Genomic DNA, 21,166 nt, shown 5'->3' with positions numbered 1-21,166 from the left:
ACAGTTGTCCTTGGGGTGTAGCTGGTTCTACCCCAAGGACAAGGCAGTGGTATGAGATTCATCTCAGCCGAAACAGGAGCATTTGCTGCCCTACTTACAGATTCCACCCATCCCACCTCTACCCACAACAGTGGATTTGCGTTGATGATTTTTTAGACTAACATTTCATTCCCAGCACAACACCATGTCTAAACAGCCAGCAGCATCTCAATCCCATGCAAAGAGTGCTCATTTGTGATTAGAAAGTGGCACTCCTTGTCGACTTTATCATTGGTTTTCTGTGCCTCAGTTTCCCCATCTACAAAAGGGGAATACCCACCTTAGCGAGTCAGAGTAGGGGAGAAAGCAGGTGTCTTTGAAGCATTTCAGGCCCTCTGCTAGAAGGTGTGTGGGAAGAGTACAGCTGCAGTAACAGTACTTCACTCTGGAGTCCCTGTGCCCTGCACAGACATGGCAACTGGGGTTGCTAAAGGACCCCAACTCCAGGACCCTAAGCCTGCAGGCCACACTTCCATGCTTTGTTCTTGAGGGGGGACAATTTTTGACTCAAAAGAAACTCCCAGACCAGCTCATTTCACAAGTTCATGTATTTAAATATACAAAAGCTTTATACATGAGGGTCTAACATAAAAACCAACTGAGGGTAAAGGACACAGAAGTGGGGCTAGAGAGCAAGTCAGTCAGTCTGTTTTCAAGTAACAGGGATTTGAGGCAAGACGGTGGAGGGTCTGATCTTTGAGCTGCAGTCGGGGAGATGGGGGTGGCTACAGAAATCCACATGGGGCAGAGGTGACCAGCTCCCAGGGCTGTGTTCTGGGTCTAAAGGCAAAGGAGCGCATAGATTTTTGGCACTTGAGGTCTTTGGTTTCGTGTAACTGAGACAAAAGGGGAAGTTCTCACCGCATCACACCTCTGCCTTTCGATAAGGCTGGGATGTTTAGAAGAGGTCACCAGGACAGTAACTAAGGGAGCCTCTGGGCTGATGTGTACATTCCATTCAGACGTGGATCATTTGATCGAAGACACAGATCTCTGGAGAGTTGACGGCTCACAGAAGCGCTCTGCTTGGCTTAAAGCATCAGTCATTTCAGCCACAAACGTTCCATGGTGGACCCCCGGCAACAGAGGGACTGGAGAGGTTCACTCAGATTCCATAAGGCAACTGCTAGTTACTCTACAAATAAATATCCCCCCAAACCTGTGCATTAAAGACTGCAGAGCAGGAGGATGTAATATCCAGGACACAGCATGCCTGTGACCCTCCTGGACCTGGTCCAAGCTGCTACTCACCACAACTCCTGACCCACAAGCAGGAGGGAAAGCAGTTCATTGCACCCGCCCAGGGTGCTCAGGCACACTGGGTGGTGCAGAGCACTCCCAAGCTGGGCAGTGGCAGACAGCAGAGAAACCTGAGTGAAACAAAAGTCGTCGCCCTATGGAACTAGTTGCAAGAATGTAAGACACCCCTCTGGGCGGGCAGAATTGCCTGGGTCAGAGGGAGGATGGCAGCAGGAGGGGTCAGAGGCACTAGAGCTGACCTGCAGCAGATCGATGGAGGCACAGGGGGGCCTTTCACCTTGGGACAGCGACAGGGCATGTGAAGTAGCTCAGGAGAATAGCTCCATGGTCTAAAGTGCCGCTAACCCAGCTATGGAGGAGTCATGCTGGGGCCCAGCAGAACAGCAGGGGAGTCGAGATTGAACCCCATGTGCAGAGTGCAGCAGGCCTGGCGCTGGGCTATTTACACCCAGGGAACCATTGTGCGTAGAGGCAGCTCCTAGGGCAGAGAGCAGCAGGAAGTTGACAGGAAGGTACAGGGACCTATCAGGACAGGAGAGGGACAAGATATTTACAGTGGGGTGTATGGGGACCTCCTGCCCCATTAGAAATAGCTATCTCCTCTGCCAGGCATGTAGTAGGAAGTGGCACATGGCCCCATGGAGACAGGTGCCACCCCTGGCGTGGCAACCAAATCACGTCAGGTTAAGATTCCCGGTGAAGCCCAGCTCTTGCAGGCTAACTGTCCTGATCCGGCTGCACCGTCTTCTTCCTCGCCCGGCCCCGCACCAGCCTGGAAGAGCCCTGCAAGGAAGGAGAAGTAAGTCAGGCCTCCTTCGATGCACCTGCCCCACCAACGTCGCTCCATTAACTCCCTTCTCCCAAGGCGGCTCCATGTGCTGAGCTGCCCCCCAAGCCGCCAGGGTGCCCTTTAGAAGCGATGATGGTGGAAACAGAGGCTTCCACCTTCCCCTCCACCCAAGGGCACAGCCCTCCCCAGCACCTAAGCCCAGGGGCAGACACTGGCACAGCTCCCGGCCCATGGGTCTCCCAGGACAGCAGGGCTGGTGCATCAAGGCAGGACAGAGCCTGCCTGAATCGTCACCTCTTTGACTTGGGGTCTCTTCTTCATGACGCGCAGGCTCTGGCTCCTGGAGATTGTTTTGGACAGCGCGAAGTCCCGGCTGCGGGGAAGAGCCTTGGGAGAGATCTGGGAGTCCGACCAGCACTCCTCTTCCTCCGAGTCACTCTTGTGCCCAGGCTGCCGGCCAGCCGAGGCGATTCTGTAACCTTTTGGGTGCGGAGGGGTGGGTGGGTGGAGAGAAAGCCCAATGCTGGATCAGTGTATGGCACAGGGGTGGGACTAGATCCCTGCTGTGGCCCTTGGTACATGCCCATCTCTTTAGAAGCCAAGTGCCACGCTGGCAAGAGGGCAGGCTTTGAACATTCCACTGCCTTTTGCAATGTTCTCTTGCCACAGCTGCTAATTAGCAGAGGCTGTTTCTGAACCAGGATAGCTCCAAGTCCCTCTGCCTGCCATGAGCACAGATGTGTAATTGGGGCTTTGGAAAGCCAAAGTCAGGGAGACAAGCAGAACCCTCTGGTTGCTATGGTGAGCACTGGACAGGAGGAGCCTTTCAGAGAGATTCCTCCTTTCCTCCCTTAACACTTCAGTTTGTGCCAATGTGATATTGTTAACTCTCAGCTCTTATCAGCACTTCTCATCCCTAAATCTCAAAGCACTTTACAAAAGGAGGACACTACCATTATCCCCCATTTTACAGATGGGAAACTGAGGCACAGAGGTGCAGTGAATTGCCCCAGGTCACACAGCAGGCCAGCAGAACCCAGGTCTCTGGAGTCCCAGTGTGGTGCTTTATCCACTAAGCCATACTGCCTTCCAGCAACGAGGCAATGCTGTCTCCTTTATGGGCTTCAGTTTTTGCTCTTCTCTAGCACCTTCTGTCAGAGCACCGCAGAGTGCTTTATGACACCAATTAACCTGGGGAGCCATCCTCCAGGTGGGGAAACTGAGGCTGGCAGACACCAGGAGCGACTCACCCAGTACCACGATGCCAGGAATAAAACCCAGTTTTCCCAACTCAGTCCCAGGCCTCGCCCTGAGCCATCCACCCTTCATCTACCCACCGGCCCTGCAGAGGTGCTCCCACATCCAATATGTGCAGCAAGCATGTTCTACACAGGAGCTGGTCTGCCCCCTTCCAGCCAGCGCCAGTGCCACACCATTTGGACCAGCTCTGGAATCTCACTCACCCCAAATCCTGTACACAGCGTCCATCTCTCACAAGGCTTTCTAAGTCGCACCTTCCCTCTTTCCAGTTTAGGAGATGCTGGAGGCCAGCCTGACCCCCGACATTAGCAGCATTGCTGCTGGAGGGGAGTTTGGCCACAGACCCACCCTGCCTCCTCCTCCAAGTGTGGAGCAGCTCCCCTCCTGCCCAGACATGCAGCCCTACCCTTGCCAGCCTGATCCCACTGCCCCTTCGGAGGTGAAGCCTCAGACAGTCCTTGGGCTCAGTTCCTCAGCAGAGTCCTGGCCCCAGCCCCTCTCTCCCACATATCTCCATCTCAGTGGCCAGGAAAGTTAGAGATTTTACAAACCCTAGATCCCCAGAACTTAGTCCCCTCCCCTCCCCGCTCTCGCCTCTCACCTATTGGCCGCCTCCTCATCTCCTGCTCCTCCAGGTACAAGGGGTCTTCGTAGTGCACGGGGGCGTCGTCAGGGATGGCGCGCAGGTCCTGCATGCTGAAGCTGCGCAGACGCCCAGCCAGGGCTCCCTGGCTCTGCCAAGCAAACGGGATGGGGGAGATGGAGAGAGACCAGGTCAGGGACACCCTGAGTCAAAGTCACACACTGAGCTGCAGTGGCAGCTCAGACCACCTAGATCTGCTGCCGCAACTCAAACACCCAGGTGAGGAGGGGCAAGGGGTTGGTCACACCACGGCTAGGTGACTCCTGCAGAGAACGGAGCCTCGGGGGAAGCTTCATGCAAAGTACTGCCCCATGGGGGCTAACACAGCTGGACAGCCCATAACTCCACTGGGTTGTTGGGTGGGGGTGGTTCACCCCGCTGAACAGAGGTCAGGTTGGCATTTACCACGTAAACACAGGCACTTAAGTGACATCTCACCTAGAGATCTCAAAATGCTTTACCAGGCGGGTGCCTGCTGGGTAGACAGGGACCCAGGCACAGAACAGAGGGAACTTGCAGCAAGTCAGGAACAGAACCCAGTCCTGGGTGCTAGCCCCTTAGCAGCACGGGCTTGCCTTGAAACACCCGGCTCCTGGGCAGCCAAGCCTGATTATTTCCTCTGATTTTTCCACTTGGTAGGAGGCCTCTTAGCAGGATGTTACTTGCCTCTGACACTGGGGGTGGGGAAGGTTATGGGAGAGCTCAGTGGAATCCAGCTTAATAAGCACCTAGTAAACAGGAAAAACAGGCAAAGCTGCATCTGTGTGAGAGGTGCAGAGAGGCGGGGGCATGCTGGTCCAAGGAGAGCAGCAGCATTACCTCTGGAGGGCCAGGAGCAGTGAGTTTCTGGCTAGACTGTGGGGTTAAACCTAACCTCAAAGCCACAGTAAACTAACAGTAACTTGGGCATACATCTGGGACACTAGGGCTGCGAGCTGCCATGATGTGTAGGTGCCACACAGCAGCCCCAAGCACCCAGTCCACATCCTGGCACAATCTCACTGGCATCTGCCAGCTCTTCTGATTTTTTACTGGGATGTTCCATGGCCATAACAGCCTCCCAAATCACCCAGTGAGATCAGGTACCTTGGCCGCAGCTTGGACGGCAGCTGTGGCTGCAATGTTGAGGCTCTTCTTGCCAAAGTTCACCATAGTCTCGTACCCACGCTCCTTGGCCTGGGCAATGTACAGGTCGATTTCCTGCAGAGACATAGCACAGTGAGCATTCCCAAAGGCCAGGCCCAGGCCCAAATCCCACCTTGGGAAGGAAGAAGAGGAATCCACCTGCTCCAAGACACAAGGGCACCAGGAACCCTACACAGCTGTGCCAGCGGAGAGGCCTGAGCCAATGCCTGCCTGGCCTTGGGAGCTCTGTACCCCTTGAATTCAACTGCAGCGCTACCTTATTCCAGCCAGGGTCTCGCCCTGCCATCCTACCCTGCACACTGCTTTGTTTGGAGGAGTTATTGAGCTATGAGCCCCATGGGGCCATGTCTTCCGCTTATGCGAAACTGGATCCTTCCGATGCAGGTGACAGAGATACAGAGTCCATGCAACTATACCCGTACACCAAGAACCATGCAGGAATCCTGCACACAGCCCTGTTATTGCTTCCCCCTAACACACGCCCCACCTCGCTAGGGCTGGGAAGTTCAGGGTCCTAGGAAGTTGAATAAAAGCCCCCCACAACAAGGAACTGGACCTTTAAATGGATTTAAAGGGAGTTCAGCAGGTCAGGCAGAGGAGCATTGGCAGAACTGTGTGGGGGAAGCCCAGGAGTGTAACAACATGCAGTGCTACAGGGCAGGGCTGAGGGACTGTGATGCAGTAGGGACTGTCTGCTTGGGGGATGGGTGAGCCGGGGAGGACTTTAAGTGAGGGACAGGACCTAAGCCTGTAACCTGAGCCAGGTGGGGGGAGTTAGTTCCGTTTCGATTTTGGGCTGGGTGGTTGGAATTCAGGGAGTCTCAAACTGGGAACGATGCTTCCTGAACCCCTAGAAGGACTCGATTGAGAGGTCCTGGTTGTGCCTCCAAGCTCTGCTGTAACCTGCATTCCTGTTGTCCAATAAACTTTCTGTTTTACTGGCTGGCTGAGAGTCACAGGAAGACGGGTGCACGGCCAGAGTCCCCCATAATCCATAACAACTGGTGGCAGTAGCGGGATCTACTGCACCCTGTGAACAGTGCTTCCTGCAGTAAGTGACAGAGGAGCAGCAAAAGGAAGGGGGATTGATGGGGACCAGGTGGGCTGAAGAGACAGAGAGTGACTGTTTCAGAAGGCAGTTAACCCCTGGGAGTGTGTGACCAGAGCAAAGGACTTTGCAGTAACAGGGTCCCCTGGGGGGATTGCAGGAGCAGTCCCAGGGGCGGAGGAGTCTGCAGGTCAACCCTGGCAGAGAGGGGGTGACCTGAAAAAGGGTAGATGCACGGGGGTCTCCCTGGAACCAGTAGGAAGCTGAGAGCACAGGCCGGCAAGTGGCCAGCAGGAAGATGTATGCTAAGTGCCTTAAGAAAGACCTGGTGGAGCTGTGCAGGCAGAGGGGGCTGCGCACTGGGAGGTCCACCGAAGAACAACTAATTGCCCAGCTGGAGGAGAAGGACCGCTTGGGTGAACCGAGCTCGGTTCCTGAGGGAAGCCGCCCAGTGGACGCAGTGTGGGCCCCGGGGCCTGATATAGCTGGGAGGGGCCAGACTGCTGCTGAGGACACCCCGAGACCCTGCCTACCTATACCTAGGGGAGGGGTTGGGGGAAGCCTAGTGAATACCGAGGGCACCCTGACCCGGTGGCCAGCAGGGGATCATCCCGGCGGAGCTCCCCGTCCCTGGAACGGATGCGGATGGAACATGACAGGGAGCTGAGACGGGAAGAGCTTGAGTTAAGGGGACAAGAACTGAAGGAGTGGGAGAACCAGCGTAAACACGAGGAGAACCAGCGCCAGCATGAGGTTGAACTGGCCCGGCTGAGAAGCAGTGGGGCCCCAGCTGCGGTGAGTGGGGGGGGGACCCAAGCCTACAAAGAGCTTTGATAAGTACTTCCTGGCCCGGTGTAAGGAGGGGGAGGACATAGATACCTTCCTGATGGCCTCTGAGAATGCCTGCGAGCTGCACAGGGTTGACCCTGCAGACAGGAACCCGTTTCTCACCCCCTTACTGGGCTCCACAGCCATGGAGGTGTACAGCCGAATCAAAGGGGCGGAGGCAGGGAACTACGAACTGTTCAAAAAGGCCCTGCTCCATGAGTTTGGGCCGACTCCTGAGATGTACCGGAAAAGGTTCTGGAGTCAGCATAAAACCCGTGAGGTCACATACCTACAACAGGTCAACCGGGCGCAGGGGTATGCCTGCAAGTTGACAGGTGGGGCCCAAACTAAAGAGGACCTGCTTGACCTATTCATACTAGAGCACCTGTACGAGCAGTGCCCGTCTGACCTGAGGCTGTGAATGATGAACCAGAAGCCGAAGAACCCGCCGCACGCAGGCCGACCAATCTGTGGACAGTCGGGCAGGGGATAACAGGGAGGAGTCTCAAAGGAGCAGGCCTGCCTCAACACAGAGAGAAAGTCACCATGGGACCTCCCAGCGGGGGGCCTATGGAGAACCCCCACCAAAGGGGAACATCCAGCGTCAGGTCCATCAGACCCACTCGAGGGGACCCACGAGACATAGGCTGCTATCACTGTGGCCAGCGAGGCCACATATGGGCCCAGTGCCCCAAGCTCAGGGACAGACCAAGCAGACCCAACCCGCAGAGGGTTGACTGGGTAAAGACCTAGTCGGATGAGGGGCAACATTCCCAGGAAAGGGGGGCTGGCAGCGTACCACCTGCAAAGGAAGGAGGAGGTTCCCAGGTCAGCTCCTCTGGGGGGCTGGATGCTCCAGACTCCGGGTTTTTGGTTTACAGGCTGGGTGCAGGGCTGCCCCTCCAGAGAGAGTGCCTTGTTCCCCTGCAGGTAGATAGGAGGGAGGTCACTGGGTACTGGGACACGGGCGCAGAGGTGATGCTGGCACGGCCTGAGGTGGTGGCCTCAGATTGGATGGTGCCCGACACCTACCTGACCCTGATGGGCGTGGGTGGGACCCCATTCAAGGTGCCCGTGGCGAGGGTACACTTGAAGTGGAGGGCCAAGGAGGGCCCCCAAGGACGTGGGGGTACACCTACATTTGCCAACGGAGGTGTTAATGGGGGGGACCTTGAGGACTGGCCAAGTGATGCCCGGGGTGCCCTGGTCGTGACCTGTAGTCAGAGTCAGCGAGGGGCACTGCGCCCCAACAACAGGGAAGGTACTCTGCCGAGGCGCAGGACCCTAACCTGGTGGGGCGGGAACACCCAGGGACACAGCTCAGAGAGGCTGTGGCCTCACACCCGGCCAGCGAGAGAAAGCAGGTCCCCTTCCCTGTCCCAGCTGCTGAGTTCCAGGCCGAGTTGCAGAAAGATCCCTCCTTGCGGAAGCCCAGGGAATGGGCTTACCTCAGTGCGGTACAGACCATGAGGAGAGGTTGCAAGGAGAGGTTCCTGTGGGAGAAGGGGTTCCTGTACCAAGAATGGGCTCCCCCAGGGGAAGCAGAGGCATGGGGGATCAGGAGGCAGCTGGTGGTTCCCCAAAAGTTTTGCCACAAGCTACTGTACCTGGCCCATGACATCCCTCTCGCAGGGCACCAGGGAATCCGGCGCACCAGGCAGAGGCTGCTACAGAACTTTTACTGGCCTGGGGTCTTTACCCATGTCCGACAGTACTGCCAATCCTGTGACCCCTGCCAGAGGGTGGGGAAGGCCCAGGACAAGGGAAAAGCGGCTTTGAGGCCTTTACCCATCATAGAAGAACCTTTCCAGAAGGTGGCCATGGACATAGTGAGACCTCTCAGCAAGACAACCCGGTCGGGGAAGAAATACATTCTAGTGGTGGTAGATTTCGCCACTCGCTACCCCGAGGTGGTGGCCTTGTACTCTATTGAAGCAGACACCGTGGCAGGTGCACTGCTGACCATTTTAGCCGGGTGGGGTTCCCCAAGGAAGTCTTAACGGACCAGGGATTCAACTTCATGTCGACCCTGCTCCGGTCCTTGTGGCAGAAATGTAGGGTCCAGCACAACTGGGCCTCAGTGTATCACCCCCAGTCCAACGAGCTGGTGGAAAGGTTCAACGGAACGCTAAAGGTGATGCTAAAAACATTTATGAACCAGCACCTGCAGGACTGGGACAAGTACTTACCTCACCTGCTGTTTGCGTACAGGGAAGTACCCCAGGAATCTACTGGGTTTTCACCTTTTGAACTGTTGTATGGAAGGCGGGTAAGAGGGCCCCTAGACCTGCTGAGAGACGAATGGGAGGGGAAGGCCACTCCCAATGGAGAGTCGGTGGTGGAGTATGTCCTGACCTTCCGGGAAAGACTTGCTGAGCTCACGGGCCTGGCGAGTGAGAATCTAGCCCGAGCCCAGAGGAAGCAGAAGGTCTGGTATGACCGCACAGCGCAGGCCTGCGCCTTCGCCACCGGGGATCAGGTGATGGTTCTCATCCCCATGAGGAAAAACAAACTCCAGGCCGCCTGGGAAGGGCCTTTCAAGGTTATCAAGGAACTAAATGAGGTAAATAATGTGGTGGAGCTGTCGAACCGGGCACATCACCGCCAGGTGTACCATGTGAACATGATGAAGCTATACTATGACAGGGGGAATGTGGTGTTGGCCGTGTGTGGACATTGGGAGGAGCAAGGAGATGACCCTTTAGTGGATCTATTCCCTGGGACAAAAGCTGGTTCCCCCTGGAGGCGATTCCCCTCTCTGATCAGCTGACCCTGGCCCAGCACACTGAGATCAGAGGGGTGCTGCATCTATACTGACAGCTGTTTTCCAACCAGCCTGGATGCACTAATTTGACTGTCCACCGGGTGGAGACCAGGTCACATCCCCCTATAAGATGCTCCCCTTTTCGGGTTACCGGGAAAACTGCCCAGGACCTAGAAAGAGTTCAGGGACATGCTGGCTTTGGGGGTGATCCAGCCGTCTTTCAGCCCTTGGGCCTCACCTGTGGTGCTGGTCCCCAAAAGGGATGGGTCGATCCGGTTCTGTGTGGACTATCGAAAGCTCAATGCCATCACCGTATCTGATGCCTACTCCATGCCCAGGCCTGACGAGCTCCTAGACAAGCTGGGAGGTGCTTGGTACCTCACCACCATGGATCTTACAAAAGGCTACTGGCAAGTGCCGCTGGTCACAGATGCCAATCTGAAATCGACCTTTATCACCCATCCGGGGCTGTACGAATTTCTAACCCTGCCCTTTGGCCTCAAGGGAGCGCCAGCCACCTTCAAGCGCCTGGTGGATCAGCTACTGAGGGGGATGGAGAGTTTTGCCGTGGTGTATATTAGCGACATCTGTGTCTTTAGCCGGACCTGGGAGGACCACGTGTCCCAGGTTAAACAAGTGCTGGACCGACTCCAGGAGGCTGGGTTAACTGTAAAGGCTGAGAAGTGCAAGGTGGGGATGGCTGAAGTATCTTATCTGGGCCATTGGGTGGGGAGCGGCTGCCTAAGGCTGGAACCAGCCAAGGTGGAGGTGATCAGAGACTGGCCTGCCCCTCAAACCAAAAAGCAGGTCCAAGCCTTTATTGGGATGGCGGGGTACTATCGAAGGTTCGTGCCCCACTTTAGTGCCATAGCTGCCCCCGTCACTGAGCTGAGCAAGAAGGGGAAGCCAGACAAGGTGGTCTGGACCGAGCAGTGCCAGGATGCTCTCCGGGTGCTGAAGGAGGCTCTGGTTAGTGGCCCAGTTCTGGCAAACCCAGATTTCGACAAGCCCTTTATGGTGTTAACCGACGCCTCAGACACGGGACTGGGGGCGTTGTTAATGCAGGAAGATGAAAAGAGGGAGACACACCCCATTGTGTACCTGAGCAAGAAGTTACTACCCCGGGAGCAGAACTACACGGCCATCGAGAAGGAATGTCTGGCCATGGTGTGGGCCCTTAAGAAACTGAAGCCATATCTCTTTGGGCGACACTTCACCGTGTACACTGACCACTCTCCCCTGACCTGGCTGCACCAGATGAAAGGAGCCAATGCAAAGCTCCTGAAGTGGAGCCTGCTCCTGCAGGTCTATGACATGGACGTGGTCCACGTGAAGGGAAGTGCCAACCTGATAGCGGACGCGTTATCCCGGAGAGGGGGCCCTGAACTTCCCCAGGTCACTGGGCAGAGTGACCCCGCTCAGTTCAGTCTCAAAGCAGAGTGAGATGTGATGCAGTAGGGACTGTCTGTGTGGGGGATGGGAGAGCCGGGGAGGACTTTAGGTGAGGGACAGAACCTAAGCCTGTAACTTGAGCCAGGTAGGGGGGGAGGGAGTCAGCACCTTTGCCCGGGAAGCTGGACCAAAGGAAGGGGCCAGCTGGAGGGAGTTAGTTCAGTTTCAGTTTTGGGCTGGGTGGTTGGAATTCAGGCAATCTCAAACTGGGAACTACACTTCCTGAACCTCCAGAAGGACTTGATTGAGGGGTCCTGGCTGTGCCTCCAAGCTCTGCTGTAACCTGCATTCCTGTTGTCCAATAAACCTTCTGTTTTACTGGCTGGCTGAGAGTCACTGTGAGTCCCAGGAAGAGGGGTGCAGGGCCGGACTCCCCCATACTCCATAACAGGGACAACAGCAGAGGTTTTAAGATCAAGACCAGATGACTATTTAAAAAAAAAACAAACAAAAAAAACAAAGAAAAAGTTCTAGCTCAACCACAAGGTATGTGCTGGATGCAGGAAGTCCTGTGGGAGGTTCACTATCCTGTACTATGAAGGAAGTCAGAGTAGATGGTCAGAATGACCTCTGCTGGCTTTTAAAAACAAAACTATGGCTGGGGCTCTGAACTGTAATAGAGAGGGGGATGTGCGTCAGGATTGAGGGATTTTGAGAGAATAGGGTGCAGAAAGGCTGCACCTGCCTCCATTCTGAGCAGCACGGCCAGCCAGCCCCTCACTTTAAGTGCTAACAATGCAGCTACCTGAGAGAGGGATGGCAGCTTTGCTGAACCCCAGAAACAAGGCAAGAGCGTGGGGACAAGTGACCCATTACCTTCTCTCTGTGGGACAGCGTGGGGTGCACAAACTTCCGGTAGAGCAGGCTGGCTCCCTTGGTGTAGGGGGAAAGCAGCCACACGACAAATGCCATCTTGATCTCATAGTAGAAGGGAAACCTGCCAGATTGAGAATGCAGCAGTGAGAAGGTACCCGGAGCCCCCAGAGCCCAACACCTCATACCTCTACCATTTACCCTAATGGCGAGATAGCTCAATGCCGAGCAACTCAGCAGCGGCAACCCCGATAGCTCCCTGAAATTCCCCACTCCCCCTCTTGGTGGACAGGAGCATTCTGTTTCTGGACTGAAAGGACAGCTGCTCCCCAGCCTCAGCCTGCAATCAGGCCCAGCGAGTCCCCAGCGGGCATCACATGGAATGGGCATGAAGGGAGAGGGTCAATCAATTCCACCCTTGCTAAAGAAGGGCAGACAGGAGCTTGGAAGCCCATAGGGTCGTGGCAAACATGCAGAAGATTCAGATGGATAGACGGACAACTGGGATGGCGTGAAGGGGGTTGTTCCTTCCTTTCCCCTCCCCTTGGCATGGGGCAGTGGATCAAAGGGCACTTGCAGACCCTCCGAGGCCAAGTCCCAGGAAAGAAATTAGGATATGAGTGGACAGACAAGCAGCTGTGGGTAAGAGAAACCATAAACCCATCCCACCTCCCTACAGCAGATGGCTAGGCTCAGGCATGCTCCAAGTGACATCGCTCTGAAGTATCAGTCACTTGTATAGAGTATGGCCCTGCAGTGGGCTCTGTACAGTCCAGAGGGCCTCCTGCAGGAAAGTCGCCCATGCCCACCAGGAGAGGGCCCTCAAGGCTGGTGCCTCACCAGGAAACGAATGTATCTGTGAGGGTCTCTGTAGCCATGAAGAGCGCAAACACAATCCAGTACATCATCCAGCGGACCTGCAGGAACAGGGGGAGCAGGTTAGCCAGCACGGACCGTGAGAGCCTTCCCCTTGCATATACCCATGCCAGCCTGCAGAGCTCAGAGCCAGCAGAGGAGGTGAGGGACGGGCTGCCATGCAAGCCCTCGGGTAGCCCTACCCACAAAGGGAGTAGGGCCCTTCACCTGCTATTGGCCCTCAGGTCCAAGCCCCCAGACACATTTCTTCACCCCTGCAGTGGTCAGAGTGCCAGTCTGCTGCGGGGGGGGGGGGGGGGGCACAGCTTTTACAGCAGAATCATATACCAGCCCTCAAGTTTAGGGCCATGGGAATTTAATCCCTTTGGAAAAAACATGCCTGGTGCCTCACACACGAGTTCATCCTCACCGCCCCACAGGGTCAGCCTGGGTCACCATCCCCACAGCAGAGTGGGAGACAGGCACACAGCGTGGGGATCAGAGCCCAGGCACTCAGCCTCTCCACACTCAACCCGGGTTCCAGCAAATCAGTCATGCACCCCCACCACTGCCCTCTTGCGCCCAGCCTCAGGGGGGCAGGGAAATCAGCCCTGCTGCTTCCATGTCTGGTGCAACAGCCCCTCAGGTAATCTGCCTCCCTGGTCTCTTCCCTAGGGTCACCTCCCCACCAGGTCCCCTGTGCCTGAACACAAAATAACTCACAGAAGCCTCCCCAGAGCACACTCCATGCTCCTCATACTCACGTATTCCCGGATGTTCTTGGTTTTCACTGCCTTGTAGGAGGCATAGGCCGGATAGAGCATTCCGAACACCAGCCTGTAACAGAGAGAGGGGGTGAGAAAGGCTGGCCACCATAAGTAGAGCAGGGCCAGCAGAGAGAAGCAGCATTGCCTGGCTCTGCTCCGCAGCTTTGCCTTCACGGCCTCCAGCACCATGCTGCCCCAGTGCCTCTGCCCAGGGAACGTTCACTCCTCTCCCTCTGGAGCGGCAGTGAGATGAGATGGCAGCTGACTGGCAGCAAGAAAGATGCAGGGGGATGGACTCGGGGTGGTACCGGGAGGGAAAGTAGAGCCTGTATCCAGGCCAGCTCCCTGTGACACAGGGCCACCTCCCAAGCACCCCAGGCAGTCAGATCCCATGAACCCCGTGACAGATACCAGCCAAGCCAGTAATTAGCCAGAGCAGCACAACTTCCTCAGAGCCTGCAGGCGATCCTGATGGCTACACCCACTTCCCAGCAGGGAACAGCTATTAGCACTGACAGGTCAGGATACTCCACCTCCTGCCCACGCTCACCTGGCCCACGTGCACCAGCCCTCCCCAGGTCACCCCATTTCACAGACATCACAGCAGTGGAGACAAAGCACCAAGCCGACAGGAGACTCAGGTAAATCCAGCATGTCAGGCAACTGCCCTGACCGGGGCTGCGGTGTGTTCAGGATTTAAGCCCTTTTTCTGAGCTGGTGGCAGGTTGTTCTGTAGCATGGTTCTACCGCTGCCACCCTTCAACCTGGGTCATGTCCTGCCCCCCTCCAAGCACCCTTTAATGAGGAGTCTGATTTCAGGTCCTATTTCCCTGACACACCCAAGAGTTTGGAGGCTGGAGCAGGAAGTGTATCAGTCTCATCCATAGCATCGTCCCTCTGGACTGCATTCCCCTCCCTGTTATCAGTGTGACGGCACCTATGAGCACGCACCTGAAGCATGGCTAGTTAACGTGCCTGGGCTGCCACACTGGCTCCTGGTTACACAAGCCAAGCCAGTCCAACGGGCTGTTGCTAAATCACAGGATAGCATCAGGCTGCACTGCCTCACCGGAACTGGTTACCAACAGGTTCCAACACACTGTGGGGGAGGGGAGGGACACTGCTAGAGCCGGCCCGTGGGGCAGGACCTGGCCTCTGGGAACTTGGCCCTGCTGCCAGAAGTTCTCAAGTGGAGAGAGACAGATGGGAGCAGGGCACAGGGAGAGATAGGGAGCAAGGAGATGGAGAGCTCCTGTAATGCGGTAGCAGTGAGCAACAGTAAAAGTCTGCGCGAGGCTGCAGAGCCGTGTGGGCAGCATGAATCAGCCTGAGAGAACAGCACCAGCCAGTGCCCCCAAAGCAGTAGCTGCACTTCTCCCAGTTATTCCCATGTGTCTCGTTCAGATGAAATTTATTTTTAAAAAATCCAAACACATAGATCTCATCCCGAACCCAGCCCCCGCTGCATTGCCTTCCTGCCACCACTAGCTGAATCCCCTGCACCCTTCTGAGCCTACACCAAGGCCTGAGATTCCCCCATACGATCAGCAGGTACCTCTCCAAGTCCAGGCACATGCATGTCTGGCCTCTGCTGGTTTACCCAGATGGCACCGGAGCCAGAGATAGCAACTGAAGGGCTGGAAGCGTGCTGGGTTACCATGGGGCTCTGAAGATTTAGAGGGCCATAAACGCAGATTGTTAGGATTGTCAGGATGACTGGGATTCCAGGTGTAATGAGTGATGGGGAGTCTGGTCTGCAGTACATTGCCAATGCTGCCTTATTGGGCAGGTACCAGCCATTCATCTGCAGATCTCCCAGTACTTTAAAAAACCAGGTCAGTAACATTGACCCCGACCCCCTAGTTTTATAGATGCGGAAAGTGAGGCACAGGGAGGTGAAGCAATTTGCCCTGGGTCATCCAGCAGGCCAGTGGCAGAGCTGAGAACAGAGCTCAAGTCTCCTGAGTCATAGTACAGAGCTCTGTCCGCTAGCGTAAAGGCATAAGAGCCCCAGCCCAAAGCGCTTTGCTAGACTCAGCCCATAGCACACACTCCATTTTGCTAGCCCAGCCAGAATGCACAGGCTTCTCCATGCCAGCCCACCAGGTCAGATATGCTTAGCTCTGAAAGCTCAGCTAACCAGCCTCTTCTAGCTCCCAGCCAGAGAGGGCCCCTTGCCTACACCCAGGTAACCAAATATAAATACAGGCTGTATCTCAGCTTTGCTTTCCTATGCTGGCCCCACATAACCACGTTTGAGAACCTGGCTTTAGCTCGGCTAGAGGTGGAGGCCAGGAGGTAGCCCACACTGGCAAGAAAAAAAAAAAAAACAAACAAACAAACAAAAAACACACATTGCTACACAGGTTGGCCACAGCCCTATTTAAACATGTTTACTCCTGCAGCCTATCTAGAGCTGCAGACTAGCCAGTCTATGCATGCCTGCGCTCTGGAGCTGACTGCCACCACATCACCTATGGCAGACAGATAGGAAAGGCCACAGTAAAACCATCCCCCAGCCCCACTTTGGGAAGTCACTGCACAGGCTACCTCCCACTGGGGGCAAGCCATGCGTATACAGCCGGGCCCAGCACTCCCCACCCAGAGTCAACCCCAGCTGTGGTGCACCATGAGGCAGGTCATTAACAGAGAGGGCCCCACCAGTAATGGCTCTTCAGGGAGGTGACTCTCTCCTCTATCCCCACCCTTCCTGAACACAGTATTCTGCAAACTCTACAGCCTCCCTTGCCTTAAAGGCAAACTCAGAGCTACCAGCCCTGTGCTGTCTGTCCTTGCAGGGTCCCCAGCCCACAGTGTCCGGGTTACACATTAACATGCAACTGTCACAAGGCTGTGAGCCAGAGAGCAAAACCAGGCCAAGTGGCAGTACTCAAGCAGCTTCCCCCACGCTCAGGAAACTGCAGCTCTATGACCTGTGTCTCGGGTACAGGGGTGCACAAGTTCTTCCCAGGGTCACTATTACTGTCTCCCAGGGTGGATAAAAGCCAATGCTTTAAAAAATAGTAATCTGATTTTTTTTAATTTAAATCAGATTTTGATAAAATGTTTGAGGAAAAACCTATACATTATAGCTCAGATATCTCATCATGGAATAGGGATTATAAATTCTAATTCGATAGTATGGGATAATATATTCAGGTAATATTTACAAAACTTTTCTTAAACAAGTTCCAATAGCTCATGGATTAGGGACCCAATCTTTTGAGGTTCCAGGGGCTTCTATATAGATTTAATCTTTCTACCGACCCAATTGGACTCAGTGCTCAGTCTAGAAGATACCATCAGAGATGCTTAGTTTTGCAGTTCTCCAACCTGTAGATTTGTGTCTCCAGAGATAACATGCTTGTTAACAGCAAAAATGTTTTTAAATAAATATATAGAGGTGAGAAATAACAGACCTCAAACCTATTGTCCCTCTGCAAATTTGTGTACAGAGTCAATCCCTTACCTCTCTCTAAAAGTGCAAAGTTTCAAAAAGTTCAATGACTAGAAGATTGTTGGGGGCGGAACAGATCTGGACAAGGAGAAGAAGTCTGGAGATAAACAGGAGAAGGGAGGGACAGTCAGTAGAAACAAAAGTGAAACTGTTTGAACAGCATATTCCAGAAGTCTTGAGGTCTTTCTGAGTGTAGACTTCATTGATTTGAGATCTACCATACCATCCATCCTCTCACTAGAAGGGAAAACCTATAATGGCAGCAGGCTGTAAAAGAGACCCAGTTTGAAAATATTTTAATGAAGGTTCTCTACCTGCAGGTAAGGCAGGTATGCGTACAAAATACAAACAGGGCAACAAAGTAATGCAAGGCCTGATTGCTCCAAGGAAACAACATCATGAGAAGCGCTCCTTCTCAGGAGGAAGCTGCGTTGAAGATGATGAAAGGAACATGTCTGAACATGCAGGATCTTCAGGTTGGTAACAGCCAACAAGAACGCACTCTTACATAGCAATCCATGATTAAATCGAGTCTTCCTGACCAGTGATTTAAGTCATGATTTAAATCAAACCCACCCTGCTGTCTACTACACAGGAGTTCACAGCCACAGATGCAGCTGCACCAGTGCCCCCCAGTCTCCCGCATGGCATGTCTCCACTGGTGTGGAGCTACACTGGAAGTTAAAAATCCCCAGGACAGACAAGGGCCCAGCTGCACTTTTCAACTCCTACCATAGTGAGCGACTCAACAATTTATGTTTCAGCAGCTCCCCAAGCTCCCCCGGCCTCACCTCTGGCATGTGGGTGCATCCCTAGCACACCGAAGCCCTAACCTGTGGCCTTTGAAGCCCTGACAGGAAGCTGGCACGTGATCCAGCTTATGCAGTCTGTGACGCAAGATCACTTACCAGATGGGAAGTTAACGGACTTGTCTGGGACATCCTGCCACACACAGACATAAGCATGTAGGGCTTTCACCAGTAATGCTACATAATGAGTGTCTGCCAAAGAACACTCCCTTACTAACGAGATTCCTACCAGATTAGCAGGCACATCTGCCCATATGCCAGGAGCTTCTGATGGGCGCTATGTGGAATGCCACAGCAAAGAAGGATACTTTCCCTTATTTTAGAAAGCAGGGCCTATCTGAAATAGCCATTGCTTTTGGGTGGCTGCTGTCTGACTGGGGTAGGGGAGGGAGAGCACATATGCCAAGGACTGGGTAGAGGTGAAAGGTGCCAAACTGAAGGCAGACTGCATCAACTGGCTAAATATTTAGTATGTCAGAACAGACACCACAAATAAAAAGGTCAGTTTTTGGAAATACTTTGTCCCTGTTTCATCATCTGACCCTTTCCTTGGGGTGCTACATATGAAAGAATTGGATTTGCTATTAGAATTTGAGACAAATTAGGTTCCGCCCCTGCCACCCGAACAGACATGGTGTTGAACAGGTGTTTTGACTGTTACACCAGCTGTTAAACAAGTATTCTTTTCAACAAACAATTCTAGAACTCCCTTTGCACCAGCCTTGAAATGGACTTCCAACAGCAGAGTCCGTGCTTCCAGGTTCCACTTTGCAGTGGTTATTTGTATACCCATAGCCTGCAGAGGCCCCAGCAGAGACTGGAACCCCACTGGACAAGGGGGTGTGCACACATACAGTGACAGTGTACCATCTACATAGACAGGACACAGGGTGGGAGGGGAAACTGAGGCACAGATAAGGAAAGTGACTTGCCCAAGGTCACCCAGCAGCTCAATAGCAGAGGCATGAATAGAACCCAGGTCTGAGTCCCAAGAACTGACAACTCAGAAGCCATTTCAGAGGGGGTCTCGGGAACCCAATGGGCACAGATGTCCACCAGCAGAGTGACAGAGAGAGATGGAGGCTATTGGGAATGCCGGAAAGCTGATGTCTGGCTTTCCTACATGCTGGCTAAAGCGCACAGGATACTCTGGGTAGCCCTCAAACCAAAATCCTTTCCTTGTGATATAGTTTATTTCAAGCCAACCCCAGAGGTAGAGGAAAGGTAAGTGAGACATCTCAAATTGGGTCAGACAAAAGTCAAAGATGACAAGCAGGATAGGATCACACCTGTCAGGGACCATCTACATTTTCTTGGCCCAGCCTCAGCACAGTGGGATGGACTAGACTAGATGACCTTTGGAGATGCCTTCTAGTGCTACATTTCTAGGATTCTCTCATGCTGGTCTGACCCTCAGGTCTGAAACACTCAGTTAGCCTGAGGTCACAGATTTAAGTCCCAGCAGTTTCAACTCAGCACATATTCCTTCCAAGTCACCTGTACATACCGTCTACTCCAGGTGGGTCTCCTAGAGCAGTGTTTTTCAATGACCGGTCCACAGACCAGGACCGGTCTCTGAGATCTCCCTGACACAGTTTAGGAAGGCAGCAAGCTGGTCCCAGGTACCAAAATAGTAGAGGTACGCTGTTCTAGAGGAAAACAATGAGGAGTCCAGTGGCACCTTAAAGTTTTTAAGGTGCCACCAGACTCCTCGTTGTTTTTGTGGATACAGACTAACTGGGCTACCCCTCTGATACTTGTTCTAGAGGAGACGCTGAATGACATGAGCCCCGCCTAGGGAGGTTAAGACACCCCCCCACTTCTGTGACCAATAAATTGGGGGGTTGCGTCTGTATCTGCTAGAATTCCACCTCCACCCTAGGCAGCATCCCCTTCTCACAGTACCCCTTCCCACCGCAGAGGTGGCCGCACTCCAGCAGCGCTGGTGGGGTATGGCTTTGTCAAGGCCACCGAAGCACAGTGTGACTTTACATGCCCCCGACAGCGATCCCCCCAAACGCAGTCAGGTGGCACAAGAGATGCCAGGTTTGGTCAAAGGGCGAATCTACCTTCCCCTCCCCACAAGCCTACCAGCTCTGCACCATACTCACACGACCACGCGGCAGATTATCCAGGAGACCATGGCGCATCAGCAAGGGGGCCCCGGGCTTGCGGGCGGAGAGCAGCAGGCTGGGTGGCCACGGAGCGCTGGAGAGGGGAGAGATCTCGGCGGCGGAGCCTGGCAGATGCTGCTCGGCGGGGCTCTGGATTAGCTAATGCCGCAGGAATGCCTTGCGCTGGGTGTCTCTCGGGCAGAGCGGGGCCCTGCTCGGCTGCTTTCTCGAGGCTGCTGCCAGTTTCCCTGCGGGGGGTGCAAGGCAGGGCCTGCCGCTGACTGGTTCCCACTGGCCCCTATGGCCCTGGCTAGCTCTGAACTGGCCCTGGCATCCCCTGACGGGCTGCCCCTTGCCCCGGGCTCTGCCCGCTGCTCACCCTGGGCGGGGAAGAGGATGCTCTGCCTGCCCCTGGCTGCGGCTACCAAGCCCTGGGGGTGCAGGGGGGAGGCTCTGCACGCCCCGGCTGCTGCTCCCTGCGCTGGCCCGAGCTAGGGGCTGCAGGCTCCTTCCTGGTGCGCCGAGGCGGAGTTTGCAGCCAGTTGAATGTCGCAGGCTGCAGCCAGCCGGCCGCCCAACCCCAGAGCCGAGCCGGGCGGTGCATAGGCTGTGACGGAGCAGGAAGCGCTCCTTAAAGGGGCCTTGCTCTTAAAAGGGCCAGGGACGGCTCCCTCTGCCTGCTGGGGCCCTTTGCTTGCGGCAGCTGTCGCTCCCCCTTCTGATCAAAGTCAGCAATAGATAGAGAACTCGGTGCACCTCACGCTGAATTAATTGTTCATGTGGCGGCGAGAGGAGTCCAATGCTTTTTAAATAAAAATAAATAAATAAATAAAAAATAGGAACACAAAACATATAAACCACCAGACCCCCAGTTCTCCCTAGGAGCTGTGGGTGCTCGGTGGCTCTGCATTTCAGACCCAGGGGTCTGAAAAGTGATTTGCCTCCAGCTGCTTTTGAAAACTTTGGCCTTTTTGCAAATCCAATCTCATGGGGTGAAAGGAAGCAGCACTAGGACCTTTTGCGACCTAGCAGTGCTAACACTGAGCCTTCAAAAACCCAGGGTCAGCCTTCACCCCCCAAATCATGAGATTTTAAAACAAGAATACATTGGGGGTTCTCTT

General features: G+C 54.5%; 2 protein-coding genes across 2 annotated transcripts in view; both read right to left on the bottom strand.

The window, feature by feature from the left end:
- HR (HR lysine demethylase and nuclear receptor corepressor) overlaps positions 1 to 499 on the bottom strand; it is a 75,423-nt gene extending 74,924 nt beyond the window's left edge. Inside the window, 1 exon segment of the mRNA XM_050939835.1 lies at positions 320 to 499. The gene's annotated coding sequence lies outside the window, so the exon portion shown is untranslated.
- Positions 500 to 569: 70 nt separating this feature from the next.
- Positions 570 to 20,630, bottom strand: REEP4 (receptor accessory protein 4). The gene is made up of 8 exons (XM_050940261.1): positions 20,043 to 20,630; positions 13,663 to 13,735; positions 12,884 to 12,960; positions 12,047 to 12,167; positions 5,079 to 5,192; positions 3,951 to 4,083; positions 2,384 to 2,568; positions 570 to 2,082 (listed from the first exon to the last, which is right to left on the bottom strand). The coding sequence occupies exons 1-8, from the start codon at positions 20,072 to 20,074 to the stop codon at positions 2,017 to 2,019; spliced, it is 801 nt and encodes a 266-aa protein (XP_050796218.1). The 5' UTR covers positions 20,075 to 20,630; the 3' UTR covers positions 570 to 2,016.
- Between the last annotated feature and the right edge of the window lie 536 nt (positions 20,631 to 21,166).

Source organism: Gopherus flavomarginatus, chromosome 2 (assembly GCF_025201925.1).
Source record: "Gopherus flavomarginatus isolate rGopFla2 chromosome 2, rGopFla2.mat.asm, whole genome shotgun sequence".
In the NCBI taxonomy this organism is placed as follows: Eukaryota; Metazoa; Chordata; order Testudines; family Testudinidae; genus Gopherus; species Gopherus flavomarginatus.
Note: the sequence above shows the minus strand (reverse complement) of the source record. Positions and strands in the feature narration are given on the sequence as shown.